The 17,029-nt window shown below is 48.9% G+C and overlaps 1 protein-coding gene across 1 annotated transcript in view; it reads left to right on the top strand.

Moving 5' to 3' along the window:
- The first annotated feature begins 1,728 nt into the window (after positions 1-1,728).
- Positions 1,729-17,029, top strand: part of LOC138581958 (uncharacterized) — a 479,211-nt gene continuing 463,910 nt past the window's right edge. Inside the window, exons 1-2 of the mRNA XM_069652872.1 lie at positions 1,729-1,828; positions 2,236-3,404. Coding sequence (XP_069508973.1) covers positions 2,940-3,404 — 465 coding nt within the window. The 5' untranslated portion in view covers positions 1,729-1,828; positions 2,236-2,939. The remainder of the gene's footprint in view (positions 1,829-2,235; positions 3,405-17,029) is intronic.

Here is a 17,029-nt window from a genome sequence, read left to right as displayed (position 1 = left end):
GGATGGGGAGGAAATCGAGGTAGTCTCAACTTACAAATACTAGAGTCAAATTCTAGATTCAAAGCTCCAGGGTCTAATTCATCTTGGCCAACTAAAAATTAAGACCTCCCAAGTTTCCTGCACCATTAATTCCCTTGCTCACAATGGAGGGATCGGCTCTGTGGGAATCTTGTCCAAATTGTATCAAGTTCAAATCCTTCCGACTATTTTGTATGGGGCGGAGATATGGGCTTTTGGGAAAAAGCCAGAGGAAGTAGAATTGGAGCAGGCCATCCTAAAGAGACTAGTGAGATTGCCTTCCCACACGACCATGGATTTGCTTTACTTAGAATTCAACACTCAACCGATTATGGTGAAATTCGCACTGATTTTCTTGGCTACATACTGGAAGCTGGTCAACGCCCCGGATAATTCACTGAACAGGTTGATGTATGAAACGTTACTGACCAGAAAGCGTCTTATGTTTACTATTCACATAGTTCAGATCAAGCTTGTGGCTAATAGGTGGCCCACCCTAGCACCTGAGAATGTTCTCTCCATGCCTCTCGCTCATTGTAGGAATATCATGAAAGCCCTTTTATGCTTGCAGGCAAAGGAACAAATTGACTGTAAATATAGACGCCAAAACGAATTGTATTTTGTTTCTCTAATACATTCCTGACCGGGAGACGATCCGCAGCTATATTATCCACTTCTTGGGTAATTCATTAGTCCGGGATTATTTGAAGCTAAAACTCAATTTGGCAAGATCCCTGGAAATTACTGGAGCATGCTCACATATTCCGAGAAATGGAAGATGCTGTCGCTTGTGTGGGAAGCATGTTTGGAGTCTGCTCAACATCGTTTGACTGGCTGCTCTTCACTAATCAAGTTAAGGTCACAAGCACTGAGATCTGCTGGCATGCAGGGGAACTATCCGGCTGAGGCCTTATGGAATATTTTTATGAGCGGCAATCATGAAGGCTGCAAAGTTTATATGACTACATTTTGGAAAAGGTTTGTTTTCATCGTCGTCTCATTGGATGATTTTAGATGGCTACCACTGCCTTTATGGAAGACATGCTGTAAGTGTACACTGTTGTGTTTGTATCTTGACTGCCTGAAGTTGGCTTTTATGTTGTTTTTAATTTCTGTGAAGTATTGCTTTTTTAAATTTCTGTGAAGTATTAAACAAGTTGACTTTTTTTTAACTATGCAATACTATAAATAAATAAAACAATTAACAAAAAATGCAGTGCCTTAAAGTGCAACTGCGACGGAAGGCGAGAGGAGGGAGGGGGCAAGCGGTTTGCATTGTGCCGATTAATACACACGCAGTTGGCCTTTGGGGATATGAAACATTACTAAGGCAATTACAGTACTTTATGTGAGAGAAGTAGTCTTTCTTTTTAACAATATGCTGACTTTGCATTCTGAATCCTGCAGTAATCCGTTATTGTGATTTATAATTTATGTATGCCCACTGTTCACCGTCTTTTGACAATGATCAGTGACAAGAAAGAAGTTTATGCGTAAAAGCGAAAAGGGAAAGGGGCGTGTGGTCTTGATATCCCGGATATTAAATTACAAGCGCCACAGGACGAATGCAAAAAGAAATCCCCTTCTCGTCAACCAACTGAAGAATTAAGTCTGAATGCAATGGCCAGCACTCAGCTGAAGTGGGGTGAAATGGACTGCGTCAGAGGCATTGATAGACACGCCTGCATGTTTACAATACCTCCCTGATAGCAACTGCCTGTTCCTATCATGAGCGCCAAGTGCTAAAAGCAAGCCTGCAAAGTCAGTATCGGCAGTACCCTTCCCGTGGATTTCGAAGGGGTTCAGATGCGTAAGTAAACTCATTTTCTCCTTGGCTTGGCATCCACAGTGAAGTACCTGTCACATGAATCATCTTTGGTGTTAAGGCGCCCGTCTGAGAGCTGCTGCTTCCGGGGTGCTACTCATTGACAGGGGCGGAGTGCAGCCAGGCGCCCCACCTTCTGAAGCCGCAGCGTTCGAGCGTGGTGGGGAAGGAGATACGGATTAAGACGATTATATATCAGGGAAGATAACACAAAGGCGTGGCTTTCTGCTACAGATGTCTCTGTGTGGGGGGTGCCCGGCAACAGTCCGCAGGCTGCTGTGTATCGCGACCAATCTCCTCCAGCGGCGTGTGGGAGGCATCTGATCGCAGATAGTGCTCCGGCAGCTCATTTCCAAGAAGCGCGGCTTTATACATTACGTTTTTTTTTCCAGGTACCTGAACATTACAGCTGCGGTACATAGAGCAACGGTTTATGTGCCCGAGCTCTCTGAGAGAAAAAAACATCCAGCCAGTGCCATTGGAAAGAGCAGGACACATCCGCCCATGGCCCAACATGGAGCAGAGAACAGGTGGTTATAGCTTGATGGATTGAATAGTGAGCAACACCACCTCTGATGTGGCATTGCGAAGGTGACTTGCTGAAGTTGCTCTCTGAAGACAGGCTTTAAGTTCGTATTGGGGGTGGGGGGGTCGTTGCTCAAGTACTGAAGGATTACGCATGCATAGTCCTATCTATTGTATTCGAACAAGTAGAAAAGCTAGTTAAACTAACAAAACAGCTGCGGAGCCTGCCCCTGGACCGAGAACAACAAAATGATACAGCATTCGAGAGGACAACAGCCTATGGTTAAACCAGGACATGGCAAATTAGCTGCTTATGTTATCCTCTGAAAAGAAACAGCGACTATACTTATTCTATCCTCCGAAAAGAACCAGCGACTATACTTATTCTATCCTCTGAAAAGAAACAGCGACTATACTTATTCTATCCTCCGAAAAGAACCAGCGACTATACTTATTCTATCCCCAGAAAAGAACCAGCGACTATACTTTCCAACGGCTGAATGCAAGTTGGACCTTCCTGAGCTACAGCTACTCGTTCTGTATCTCTGTATCCTCAAGGTTGCAGGAGACAATGAATGGTGATGACAGCTCCATTACTGCTACCGATAAGCACCCGGACAGCCTGGCTGTGGATACAGCATTGAGCACCTTGCTGGCAGTGCTGGTATTCGCGGTGGTGAAGGTCAGCGTCGACCGGCTGCGGCAGTGGAGGGCCCAGGTACCTCTGCTGATAGTGGGCGCAGGCCCTGTGGGGCTGGCTGCCGCGCTTGTAGCGGTTCGATCACGAAAGGTGCTTAAACTGACCGTGCTGGACTCACGTGCCCGGGCAGCCTTGCTATGCCGGCCACAACAGATTGCACTGGATCCGCGCAGTGTGTGCTTTCTCTTGCCACTTGGAGTTGATTTTGACAATATTGAAGGCTGCTGGCACAATGACCACTTCTACACAAAGATTGGGGTCTTTCAGGAACATCTGCTAAGCATCCTGGAGCAGAAGAAGCAGAAATTGGACATACACATTCAGCTGGGCACTAAAGTAAGTCAAGGTTTTGCAATTTCTTCAACTCATTATGCCCTCTATTTGTCCCTTAGTCATGAGCCCACTGGCTGATTTGCATACTTGCTCATCTCTATTAAAATGTATATTTTAATAAGCTCATTCTTCTAACGCATATAAATTGTGAGCACCTGCATGTGTACTGATATTAACATTGTGACAGACGTATCAGATATAAAACCAAGTATGTTCCTGGTCTCCAAAAATAACCTGCTATAAACTTTGAGCACAATCGTAAAAATTGAAGTGGCGGTGAGAAATGTTGCACCAGTGCCAATATTTGTAATAGTTAACTGCCACAACATTTTGTTCTGCTCAGGATAGTTTGGCAGTATGTACTTTTTGGTTTTGGCACTATGTGGCCTAAGCCACAAAACCAAAAACATTGTTACTGTTAACAAAAAAAAGAAGAAAGGGTAATACAAAGCTGTAAATGGCATTGTCATGGCAATGTTGGCATTTGCTGATGAAATGGCCAAAGAACTAGCCAGGCAGTCACCCCCTCGCTCATATCTGTCAGCCTGCAGCTGTTATCAGGGAGCTGTGTGCTCTCTGAAGTAGGAGCAAAATAAACACACACAACTAGATGCCGTTATATGTAGCTTTGTATGCACCAATCCTTTTAGTGAGTTCAACTCCTATGGGACTATGCATAAAGTCCACCACGGAGTGATCGCTTTTCGAGAAAGCAGACTGCAGCAGTGGGGAAATCAGATTACAATGGTATGTCTATTGCTGCTAAAGTGTGTGTGCGCGAGAAGTTATTGCAGGGCATTGCACACAAGTTTACTTCAAATGGGATCTTTGTCTAGCCAGTTGCTTGATACTATGCAATCATAACATGCAAGCGATTATCATGTTTTGTAAGGACACTCCTCGTGTGTGCGTGATTCATTTTTTATTTTGTATTTAATTCCCTTTCGGTCAATTAGTTGGAAGAGAGCTAATGACCGTTTTGCTTTTGTGTTATTGTGCGTTTTTGGAGCACATAGAGACCCTGCGTGTTGATTTGAGGTGTTGCGCACTGTTATTTTTCCTGAAGGAGGCTGACACCGCTCCCTTTCCAGTTAAGTGATTGTAAATGAAGCCAAGGGTCGTTTACCTGCATGAGCCAGTGGGAGGAGCCAGGGAGGCTGGGTTTGGACTAGACCAAAATTCCACGGGCTAGGCTGAGCATCTCAGCCCTTGGAGGAGGGGCCTGTGTGGGCCTGCATGCTGAAGGTGGGAAGGTGACAGGGTATGTACAGCACCTGCATGTTTATTTCTTTTTTCCTGTGTCAAATATCTCTTTGTCAACAATGCTGCAACCCCACCTTCACATCCTGAAATAACAGCAGGGTGCCCCCATCCCTTTACCCTCCCAATAGCTGCACCCCTCCCCCTCCTGAAATGTGAGCTGAAGGGCGTGGCGTCCGTGCAGGGTCTTTGTTAAGGTCAGTCAGGGAGGAGCTAAACCCTGATTGGCTCAATGGTTTTGTACCACTGCTCCAAAGTAATTCATATTTATATCAAGATGTGTAGCGCCCTAAAGGAGTGTTGTTGGCGCTGTAGACAGAAGAGCATAAACATATAGCGACCATGTCTCTCTGTGGAGGCGTGGTGAGCCTGTTTGTTATCTGTTTGCGGGGTAAAGGGGCGACGGGTAGGGGGATTTAGATTTCCTTTGAAGCCTGTCCCAGGTGGATGGCAACAGGTTGCACCGTGTATTTGGGAGCGTGGGGTCTGAGTCACTGCCAGCTCTCTCTTTCTGAGGCCACCACATTGGAATGCCAGCCTTAACAGCGTATCACTGGTCTGTGTGGGTATGAGGACAGAGGGTCCGCAGAAGCCCCCCACACCGCACCTGCTCCATTTAGGGCACTCTGTCGGAGGTCTTTGTACATATGGCCCGCTTTCCCACTCACGGTGTTGAAATCCACAAATTAGAGCAGTTTTACTTCTACCTTGGACCGCAATCTCTCATCGGGAGAAGTATCTCACCTTGAGTGTAAAGGTTTTGTTAACTGATACCCCACAGCTGAAGGCAACACTCCCTTGAAAACAGTGAGATTGGTTTTACCTGTGGGCGGCACTTATCGGTGTGTGCAGTGCTTCCATTCACTGGAGAAGAGTTCTTCTGAATGCAGCACTTTTAACACAAAACACAAAAAACGAACTTTCTTGGCACAGGATGCAGCACTGACTCTACTTGAACTTGCCTCCTCACTTGCAAACTGTTTTTATTTGAAAGAGGTGTGTTTTCGCAATCTAATGTCAGCTTTGTATGGAATTTAAATGCAAGTGTTTGTGATGTGCCTCAGGAGTGAGGGTGCTGACAGGCGGGTGCAAATCAGGAGCGAGTCTTGAGTGATGATCTTCTTCAATGGGTTTAGGGATGTTATGAAATACAGAGAACCTGAGGTCCGATTCCTTGAAGTGCTTTCTGGAAACCTTGGTTACGTAAAGCATTTCATTGTTAGTACCTGCATTCAGATGAATACATTTTTAGGCAAGTGAAATCGTGATGTGGGGTTAGTTCTTGCTTGCCACGGGAGTGATTGGGAGGGTTGGGGGGGGCATCAGACTGCTCATTCTCACAGGAGTCCTTGAGTGCGTGATTCAGACTTAAAGGGGAGAGTTAACTGTTTGTAACATTGAAGCTGCACCAGAATAGCCTTATTAGTGCAGAAAAGGGGGAAGTGGGAGCTTTTGTGTTTTCACACCTTCTGCCTCGTCATTCCCAGAGCAGAGAGAGATAGCGATCGGGAAGGGAGACCCGCAGATGCTTTGCCCCCTTTCTGCTATCAAGGAGTGCAGATTTGTGTTAGGGGAAGAGGGGGGAAGAGGTGAGGGCCTCTAGGTTTCGATCCTGCAGATTGCTAGGCAAGGCATAGGAAAGTGTAGGGGAGTAATCAGCTGCTTATTTGGGGGTTTGATGCTGACACTCCCCACAGCTCCCGAACACCCCCTTAGATGTCCGCGAACTGCAACACAATGATCTTCATGACGCTGACGGCATCTTCCGTATGGTAAGTGATACAGAATATGAATATAACACGCTTTCATATTTTCTACATTGTCTTTTCAATAGTCCATCTATGAATATCATGTGTTTGTTTTTTTATTTGAATTTGTAAAAAAAAGAACATATTTAAAAAAATATGCTGCATTCCTTTGGCTTCTTTTTTTCATCAGGGTTTATTCTTGACTGCTACGTTATGTTTCCTTAGCAATGACACTAGACTCGATGTGTTGTGTCATCATCCCGAGGCACCCCGAAGTCTTGGCTATGGGCTCTGACAGGCACTTGCTTGCTTGATGGACATGAACACGCTGCTGGACCGCTTCACTATTACATCCTGCTGCATCTGCCCGCCGTTGCTGGGGGCGGGTGCGGTGGCATGCCACTCTGCTAGCTACCATGTGCATTGCTTGATGGGCAGAGAGGCGGTGGTGATATTGGAGTGCCCCCGTTTGTGCCCTCTTGGTGTTTTCCTCCTGTGTTCTGTGTGTGTGCGGGGGGTTGTTCTCATCTGTGTGTATTGGATGGACGTGGGGTTTTGGTGCTGATTGTATACCCCCTGTACTCAATTTATCCTCTACATCAATATTAGGCGGAGGCATGTCCCCTATGGTACTAAATGTGTGTGTTTTGCTACAATATGTCTTCTGCAGGATGTTCATGTGTTACCCTCTCACTATCAACCTTTTCCGCACATATTCCCTCTTGCTCGTCATCCACACCCTCAATCAATGGCTTCCCCCGTTGCTTTATTCTATAGCACACCTGCACCCCTTATCACATCCTCCATTGAAACTTTGCACTCTCCTCTTTGCACCCTGGTGCTTATAAATGCACAATGCAAAGAACAACAGTAAACACCGAAACTATTGTCATTGCCAATGCTTGTTAAACTGGGTAGTGATGATAGTATATCAATTCAAAGTGATCTGCACAGTTGCATAGGAGTGAAATTGCCCATCACTGGCCCAATACATGGGATCTGCTTCATGGACACTAGCACTTGGCGACTAATTGAGAAGCATATGTGGCTATTGCCAGGCCAGTCCCAAATGAACTGGATGGATGCATGATTCAGCATCCAGAGGATATCAGCAGTAGCAATGTTAATGCACTGTGTGGGTGGGGGGAGGGTCAACCGATTTCTAAGCTCACAGGGCTGGACTGGGAACCAAAAGTGGCCCTGACAATGTTTTTAAAAGTGACCCCATATAAACATTTACTGTAAGCTGTGTAACACATGATTTACTTTAATCCAATCAAAAGAGGTCAGGGTGCAAAGGTCCACCTAGAAATCTCCAGAGTTCCCTGCAAGCTGGCCCACCACTGCTTACTCATGCAGCAGAGGGGAGAAGCATCTGCTGCCGGCGTGTCTTTGTGGAATGAGTAAGTAATTGTCTTCCGTCTACAGAGCACAGCCCCAAAATTGAATAAGTTAACATACCGCTGGGAATTTGGCATTCACCTCTGGTTCTTTCCCAAGCCAATGACATCATGTCTTGCTTTGGTGAATAATTGATAGAAATAAATGAATGTCAAGTTGGCTTGACTGGTAGGATAACTGGATGTGTGGAGTAGATGGCCTGCTCCTCTCGCATCGGTCTTTGAGTGGATGCCTGATGAACATGAGATGTGGTACACGTAGTCTTGAAGCAAGGTGGCCTGATTTAAAACATATATTTTACACCACAGACTAGAGGGCAGACTAGAGGACTGCTCCGCAAACCTAGCGCAAAGGTAGTCATCTGATCCTGGTGCACATCTAGGTCAAAAGCTCTGGAGTGTGGAAATTAGTTAAGTACAACGCAGAGCTTTCCTCCAGACTCCCCTGCAGGTCTTCTGAACACCTGATTTGAGTCCTGCATTGGATCCAGGAACATGCCCGGAACAGGTCTGTGCAGGAAATGACTTGGTTCTCCCCCTATCAGATATTGAAATGATAATAATATCATCTCCTCAGCGCCAACTTGGGCAGCGGCTTCTCATTTTCTGTAGTCCCAGTCTGAATCTTAAATGACCCCCGATGGAGATCTCAAAAGGTTCTGAAACCTTTACCATACAGTTTCACGGCTCATTGGACTACGCACGCAGTCTTCAAGATAGCTTCCTGAGTTAAGCTATTGTGCAGACAGCTATGTGTGCTGTTCAAGTAACAGGTTCACAACCCTGCAAGCAAACTTATCTGCACACGTTTTGCCTTTTGATAAAATGAGTACCAGTTTTGGCTGGGTAGTAATAATTGCATATAAGCATGGGCTATGGCAATCTCCACAGCAGTAACACATTTCTATAAACTGGACTTCATAAAACTCTCCTTTCTGGCAGCTGACTTTTCAGATTCCACTCAGTCCGTAGTGATTCGTCTCGGGAAATACATGTTCGTGCGCCAGGTTAATTTACCGCTGTTGACTCATGCATTAGATTTGCGTTGTGTTGGCACTGGCTGCGTTAGGCTGCCCCTAACGATGCGTGAGACGAAAATGAAATATTGTGTACGCTTGACAATGCTTCACGAAACTATCTGTCAGTGCAAATTGTATTATCTTTATGTTCTTATTATGACGCTATCTGCTTCGAAAGCACACGATCCCATGAACGAACAGAGGCACAGGTGGAGTAATTAGCAGCAACACAAGATGAATATTGGTCTGCACTTTGCTGCTGCTGGAGCTTCTGTTCATGGTTCCTGCTCCGTCCATCCCCAGTAATACTCTGGCAAGGCTTTGTCTTGACCTCAAAAACTGTCAGCTGTTCAAATAGATCAGAGCCGGCGACCGGTATAGATGGGGAAACAGACACGCCCGGCCAGCTAAACAGGTGACCCGCATTCGCAAATCCCATCGAGTTTCATCTTTTATTGACATGGTATTTGGGAAGATTGTGGAGACATGAACTTCATCATTGTGCTCGTGCATGCAATGCTTTGGGTACACATATTGGACAACAGCTGGTTTATAATAAATGTATTTTGCTTCATATATCAAACAGGCAAGCTTCATTATAGTCCTTGGCCCTCATTACGACCCTGGCGGAAAGTGACTGACCGGACCGCCACAGCGTAAATAGCGTTTCCGCCATTGCACGATGGAGCAAAGTGCGGCCCATTCCGACCCATCGGGCACGAGCACCACGGCATGGCGGAAGTGCAAAGTCCGCGATGGCGGAAATGACCCCAAAACGGCCCACACCGCCGCCGTACGGCGCCCTAGGTGCAATACCGCCACCCATCTTAGCGGACACCGCAGTGAGCGCCAACCGGAAAGTACGGTGACCGTAAATATACGGAAACGGAAGTAAAAACATGGGCCCGGAACGGGAAACAACACGCCGTACACCTATAAAACCACAAAATCCACACAACCACTAAAAACACTACCCTGAGACACATCCCAACCCGTCATCCACCCTAGTGAAACCAAGAAAAATGGGAAAAGTAGCGAAGAAAGCGTGCGACCGCAAGCGGCAGGTCCACTTCTCCCGTGAGGAACTCACCGTGCTTACAGAGACCCTCCAGGAGAATGCCGCCGCCGTCTTCTCCACGCAAATGACCAGGACGGCACTTGCGAACAAGAAGGCCGTATGGGCCCTGGTGGCACAGCGGGTAAGTGCGGTGGGGACCGCACCCCGCAACCCATAGCAATGCAGAAAGCGATGGGACGACCTGCGGATACGCGTCCGTAGCATACTTTCTGCCAACCGCAACATTGCCACAGCCACCGGGGGAGGATCGGAATCACCCATCAAGTTGACCCCCTGGGAAGAAATCTGTGCCTCCACCATTGGAATGGAGAGCATAGAGGGAGTCGGAGGGATGGAGAAAGGAGTGCAGACATCCGGAGAATCCGGTAGGTGGCCCAAATAAAACCATGCCAAATCCACAATGTCCAATCATGTGAATCACATGTGTCCACATAGCGCAACAGCAACACATGGCCAGGAGAAGGTCCACACACATTGGCCTGATAGCGCACTTTAAAACTCACAATAAATACATAAATAATTAAAAACCCCAAAAACACCCACTACACGTGCAGCAGGCACACCCTAACTGCAGGCTGCCAAACAACTGCACCCTCACTCCACACACAAATGAAAGCACCTCCAAGGCCCCGACCCAAATCACCCTCAGGTACCACCCCAATGCATGTGATACATTGCCATTCCAATTCCCACAGACCCATTAATAACGCTCGCCCTCCTTTACTCCACCATAGGGTCCGATCCAAACGACGAGCTTCAGGACACCCCTACCAGCACACCTGCAAAGAGGGCCAAGACCAACGGCCAAAGACCCTCCACCTCAGCTGCACGCATCAAGACACGGCAGCAGCACAAATCAAGTGGCAGCACAGAGGAGGGAACATCAACAGGCACCCCAGCAGCCAGCATGCCCACAACAGCAGCACCACAGGTCCCCCCAATGGATGCCACAGAAGGCACTGCCTCTGGTGGCAGCAGCACCATAGGTGACACCCCATTAATGGCAGCATCCTCCGACACAGAAGACGGGGATGTCGAAGTCAGATCCATCCATGACCTGTCCCAATCCCCCTGTCTGTTCCATCCCGTACACCATGAGGATACCACGCAGGGGCACCCACAAGACGACGACTGGCCATCCCCCACAAGCCCTGTGGCAGGGCAACATGAGGCGAACAGCCACTCTGTGACACCACCGCAAATGGCCATGGCCCAGCAGAGGCAACAGTCCCTCGACCAGTTAATCGTGCAACAGCAGCAACTGGCCACGCTCCTCAAGGACCATGCCGATGAATGTGGGGGCACTAAGGCAGACATAGAAACATCAACTGAGACACTTAGGGCAGAAATGGAGAGAAGTACAGAGACACTAAGGGCACAAATGGAGAGTAGCAACGAGTGCCTGAGAGTACAAATGGAGAGTAGCACCGAGAGCCTGAGAGTCCAAATGGAGAGAAGCACCGAGAGCCTGAGGGGGGAACTGCATGCGACATCCAAAGACGTATGTGCCGAACTTGCCGCAGTGCGCCGTGTGCTCACTGAGCTCTCACAAACCCTTAGGGACATGCATGGACGTGAGCAGGCAGAGACATCATCCGTTGCAAGTTCCGTCCAGGGCAGCCCCCAACGTAGATCTGGGAGGAACCTGCGCTCCACAGGCAGGGGTGCCCCTGATACCCGCAGAGGGGGCTTGCAATAGCGACTGCCCACTGACAATGAGCATCTTTGGACACTGGTGTTCGGGGGGGAGGTAGGAGGGTGGAGGGGGTGTGTTGGGCTCACTTGGGTGGCGGGTCAATAGGGTGTTCAACATGATATCACATATGCCATAAACAATGCACGATCAACCAATGAGATGTGTGGACAATGATCTTTGTGTACTAGGCCATCATAGGCGTACAGTCCATATTGTGCATGTACCAGACACACACAGTGCCACGAGTCCCGTGTCCATGTATCAGCCACCAGGCGTGAGTGCTAGAAGCATGCATCAATGAGATGCTGACGAATGTCACGGCCCTCCTGTGCCTCGCGGACTCCTTGAGGTGCTGCCACATCCCCACCCTCATCATGACCATCTTCAGGTGCTTGCAGTTCTGCGTCAGGGGGCATGGGCACATTTCTACGTACGCACATGTTGTGTAGCATGACACATGCCATCACCATCTTTGCAACCTTCTCATGGCGGTACAGGAGTGCCCCGCCAGACCTGCTGAGGCACCGGAAACGAGTCTTCAGTAGGCCGAATGCCTGTTCAATGACTACACGGGTACGTGAGTGGGCATGGTTGTAGTCCTCCTCATGCTGGTCCCGTGGGTTCCGGACTGGTGTGAGGAGCCATCTCTTCAGTGGATATCCGGCATCACCTGTATGTGGACGATAAAAGAATTATGTGGAATGCCATTGCTACGTACGCACCCCCCCACCCCCTTCCTGCCAGGTCATTGCCGCATCACATACCCCACATCATCATGCATGAAATGAGACTCACCGAGAAGCCAGGATCTGTACCCTGCGTGTCGCTCCATGTAGCGTGGTATTGTTGAGTTCCTCAAGACCATAGAATCATGGGTTGATCCAGGGAATCGGGCACAACAATGTGTAATGATCCTGTTGGAGTCACACACCATTTGTACATTCAGAGAATGAAATTGTTTTCGGTTGCGGTACTGGGCCTCCATGGCATGTGGGACGACCAATTCCACATGGGTGCAGTCGATGGCACCAAGGCAACCCGGTATGCCGCCAAGTGCATGGAATCCCACTTTTGTGTTGGTAATTTCCTGCTCCGAGCGTGGTAGAGAGATGTAGTCGTCTGCGTGCTGCAGGAGGGCATCGAGCACTTGCAATAGTGTCCGTGAGAACAGTGGCTGAGAAATGCCATGCAACTGTCCGACTGTGTGCTGGTAGGTGCCTGTGGCCAGGAAGTGGAGTACAGACACCACCTTCAGTAGGGGTGGGATGGCGGTTGGGCTATCTATCATGCTGACAAGGTCAGCCTGTGTCATGTCCACAATGGCGGCTATGGTGTCCCGGTCCAAATGGTAGAGGGTGTGGATCTGCTCATCAGTGAGGTTGAACGGATGTGCTCGGAGGCGTGGGATTGCGGGCTGCCTGCGTGGTGGTAGTGGCTGTGCTGGCGGCCCTTGCTGGCCCTGCCTTGCCCTCCTCCTCCTCCTGCGTCTCCTCCGTGCGGCCGGTTGTAGTTGGTGTTCGTCTTCTTCTTGGAGTTGGAGTACTTGCAGTGCTATCAGGTCCCCCAGGGCCAACATCGCGAGTCCTGCCGGTAGCATTTCGGAGTGGGTGTGGTTGTGGGAGGAGACTGGGTGTGCAATTTATGTGTTTTCAGGCTGTATGGCCTCCACCTGTGGTGATTCATTCCACCTGTGCAAGCTGCTCTCCCCTTTGGCCGAGCACGTCCCGCACACAACGCTGCAATTCGAGGAATGGCATCTTGCTATTACAATCATGTATTTGTACCCGATGGCCGTGTAACATTGGTTGATATGTTCATTCGGCTATGGTCCCATTGTTTCACATACAATCTTTGCAGTCGCGAACAGACTTGTGAAGGGTCAGTGGAACGTAGTACTCGAGTAACGGTGGACCCTCATGCATCACTGTACCGAGTTGCAACGACGGGCGGGGCGTCCCATTTGTGAGTGAAGGCAGTTGCCATTTTCACACACAGCCGCACTAGATGGATTAATTTGTGATTTCAAGCGGCCACAGATGCCTTTTCGACGTGATGTTGCAAATGAGGAATTCGAAGGGCGGCGCTTTCGGTTATCAGCTAGCGGCGAGGAGATGCCCACAGGTCTGACTGCAAATATAACGTTCTATTGTTCAATGTCCTTGGGACAGGGGCCATGGCGAGGATGCAATGATTGATATGAATAGTTTGGGATGCGCAATAGCGAAGTGGACGATGAGGCCGGACGTTCCCAAATACATGTTACTTCACAACACTGGAATTACGGGCTGGGGCACAGTGGATTTTGCAGGCTGCATAACGCACAGACTCAATGGAATTCTCACATGTTATGTGAGTATGGAAACAGGCGTTATCATTACGGGATGAGGGAATGATGAATGGATGCATGGACAGATGATTTGATACAGTGTTTGCCATGTACAGGGCTTCTTGGAATCTGTCCGCCTCCCCTGCGCTATGTGATGCAGGGCTGCCATAGTGGGACCATCGTCTATCTGGCCTTGTTGAGCCCTACCTGTCTCGACGCGCCCTCAGACACTTGTGTCCATGCACGTTACCAATCCCATCTGATGGGTTCTGTTTTCACAGACGCATGCACAGGTACACTCGTTTGTGATGGTGTTTACACCTCGATATAGATAGTTATGAGTCGCAAGTGGTTTTGGGGTGGTGATGATCCTTTGGAGTGGGCTAGCATGCATATGGCTGTGGATTTAGTGTGATCATTGAAGTGAGTTGTTCGAAAGTAGTTCTGATGGCCATTCTGTTCTTTTTCTTTTCTTTGGTTGACAGGTATCTCCTCCCCTTTTGCCACTGCCATCTGTATGCCACTCCTGCAGATGGCTTTTACTCCCGACACCTGCTGCTTCGTGTTAATCAGTGGAGCAGCATTACGATCTTATGGGACGATCGCCAATGGGCCACATGCCCTTACGCAGTACTAGTGGCTCGGAGCAACATTTCGGCCTTTCAGCTGGACTAGTGCCTCCCCATTGGGACGGCCCTGCGGTTCTGTGCGCTTCCATGTTGCCTTTTCGTACGAGAATGTGGCCCTGTGTACCATGAAGGAACAGGGCATCACACAAGAAGTAGCTGGTCATTTCTTGCGGATGCCGCCCACAATGGTGAAATGTGTTTTGGAGTTCATGGCCTAATGGCTGTATGGGCTTGGTGAATTTGTTGTGCATTAAATTTCTATTCTGATATGGGCCGTGTAGCGTTCTTCTTTGCAAGTGATGTGGCATGTTCCTATTTGGGGAGCGATGTATTGTGAGGAGATCTGCATTGGGTTCCAGCTTCGGAGTATAGTTGCGTGGTACTGTGCTGGGCGCGTTTGCCTACGAAGCCCAGTGAGGTCAGGGATGAGGGCTGCCAATATGACTGTTTGAATGATGTCATGGTCAGGGGCGGGGGATTAGGTTTTGTGTAACAGATGCCGGTCAGCCAGGTGGACTGGTGGAATGATGTGATTTTCGGAATATTGCTGGTCACAGGTGCCTGTGTTTGCGTGCGTTTCTTGGTGGGGGACTGAGGTCATGTCCATTGGAATGGCTTCTGTATTCGTGCCATCTGTGCCCTGCAGCTCCCATTGGCCCCTCTTGAGATTCTTTTGTTCGTTGGCATGCATGGGTGACTTGTACATTTCACTGGTTGCATTGTGACTTCATTGCACCTACGGGGAGTTGTACTATGTGGCCAGGGAGCGGTGTACAGGCACTCAGTGGGGCCGTTTACGGTTGATTCGCGATGCCGTACTTCTCACCATGGCGGAATGGTACTTTCCGCCGTGCTTGATGGCGTTAGGTACATGTCCGCTAGGGTCGGAATTCGCGTACCCTTGCGCCATGGTGGTATTTACGGTTTGGCATGGCGCGCGCGTACTTGGTGCAGTTAGCGTTGGCGTTTACTACGGTGTCGCTAATGGCATCGTACTTTGCGGTGACGGGTCATAGTCGCACCGAGCGCTATTCGATGGCGGTATTGCATTTCCGCCATCGTTTTTCGATTTCCGCCAGGGTCGTAATGAGGGCCCTTGTGTTTGTTGAAGACCAAAAGCGGCCACACACTGGCCAGAAAAGTGTCCGACACTGGCTTGCTCCCTCCCTGAGTCCTGTTATCCTTAAAGTTAAGTCACAAAGACGAACATACTCTCAAGTATAGTAGTCAGCTCAAGCCATCAAATACAAGTTCGTGTGACTTTACTAACATGATTTCTATTACTCCTAACATCAGCATCCCACGAGAATGCACGTGTGTGTACATGCGTCTTTGCAAGTGCACCAACCAGAGTTGGGCGGTGCGGCCAATGATATATGTTATTTATAATGCCCTTAATACCCAGAGGTTTCTAAGCAGGTCCCCGGGGATCGAACCTGTGTTGCTTGTTGTTGTCTTGCTTCCAAGGCGAGCACGTTGCTGCTAAGCTATCCACCCAAGACAACGAGAGGCAAGACTGCGTAATCATTTGGCCGCATGTATTTATTCATTTACAAAATGCAACAGAAGAGAATGCACTTCATTCAAACATATTCCACAAGCCCATCCCTTACCTAAGTGGGGGAATGGTTCTGTATCTCTCCCCTTCGCCCAAAGGATGGCTCTGGGAAAATGAAGATACCCCAGTGAGCCCCACCCAAAACCCCCAGTCCTGTTCTCTCCGCCCCACGATGTCTACCATTTAATCACCGTTCGGTGAGCGCCTTCCATGACTCCTTCACTGTAAGCCCCCAAGTCTTGATCCCCAAGTAGGAGGAAAATCTCTCTACCAGTATACCAAAATGATGGGGAGCAATATAAATTCAATGCAGTATGCTAAATCTACCACTCATACCCTTAGCCCAACTGCGCCTCTCCTAATCTAAAATTCGGGGTGTTCGGGTGGGAAAGTAGCTCTCCCGACTGCGGCCCCCCCTTGACGGTGGGTCCCGGGCATGCTAGACACAGAGGAGGAGAGTACTACTTTCTCTCCCTCTTATAGCACACCTGAGACACTGGATGCCTTAGGACTTCCAGTGCCGGGCAACCGCGCCTAGTGATGATGTAACCAGGCCGCCTGGCGCCGGATCCTGCTCCCCTCAAGTTCCCTCTGTAGGCTGGCCACCACGCTCCCAATGTTGCCACCCTTGGCATGTTGCCGTGGCAGCACTTAGGAATGGCCTATGGGGAACTGTGGAGTATTCATGGTAGGCCTCTGCACCCTCGGCCTCTTTTGTATGTTAACCTATTTTATTTTGAAATGTTCTCATAGGAAAAGTGTTGGGGATGATGAAAATGTGTAATATGGGCAGGGTCGGATTGGCCTCTCGGCGTTTCGGGCCGTGGCCGGGCCGAAATCATCCCTGGGGAGTGGGGGCCGGTTTCTGGATATGCATGGGCCGGTTTCGAAGAAAAAAACATTTGAATTTTTTT

This window comes from Ambystoma mexicanum, chromosome 1p (genome assembly GCF_040938575.1).
Source record: "Ambystoma mexicanum isolate Mex_15411 chromosome 1p, UKY_AmexF1_1, whole genome shotgun sequence".
Lineage (NCBI taxonomy): Eukaryota > Metazoa > Chordata > Amphibia > Caudata > Ambystomatidae > Ambystoma > Ambystoma mexicanum.
The sequence above is the reverse complement of the archived record's forward strand: the minus strand, read 5'-3'. Positions and strand labels throughout refer to the sequence as shown.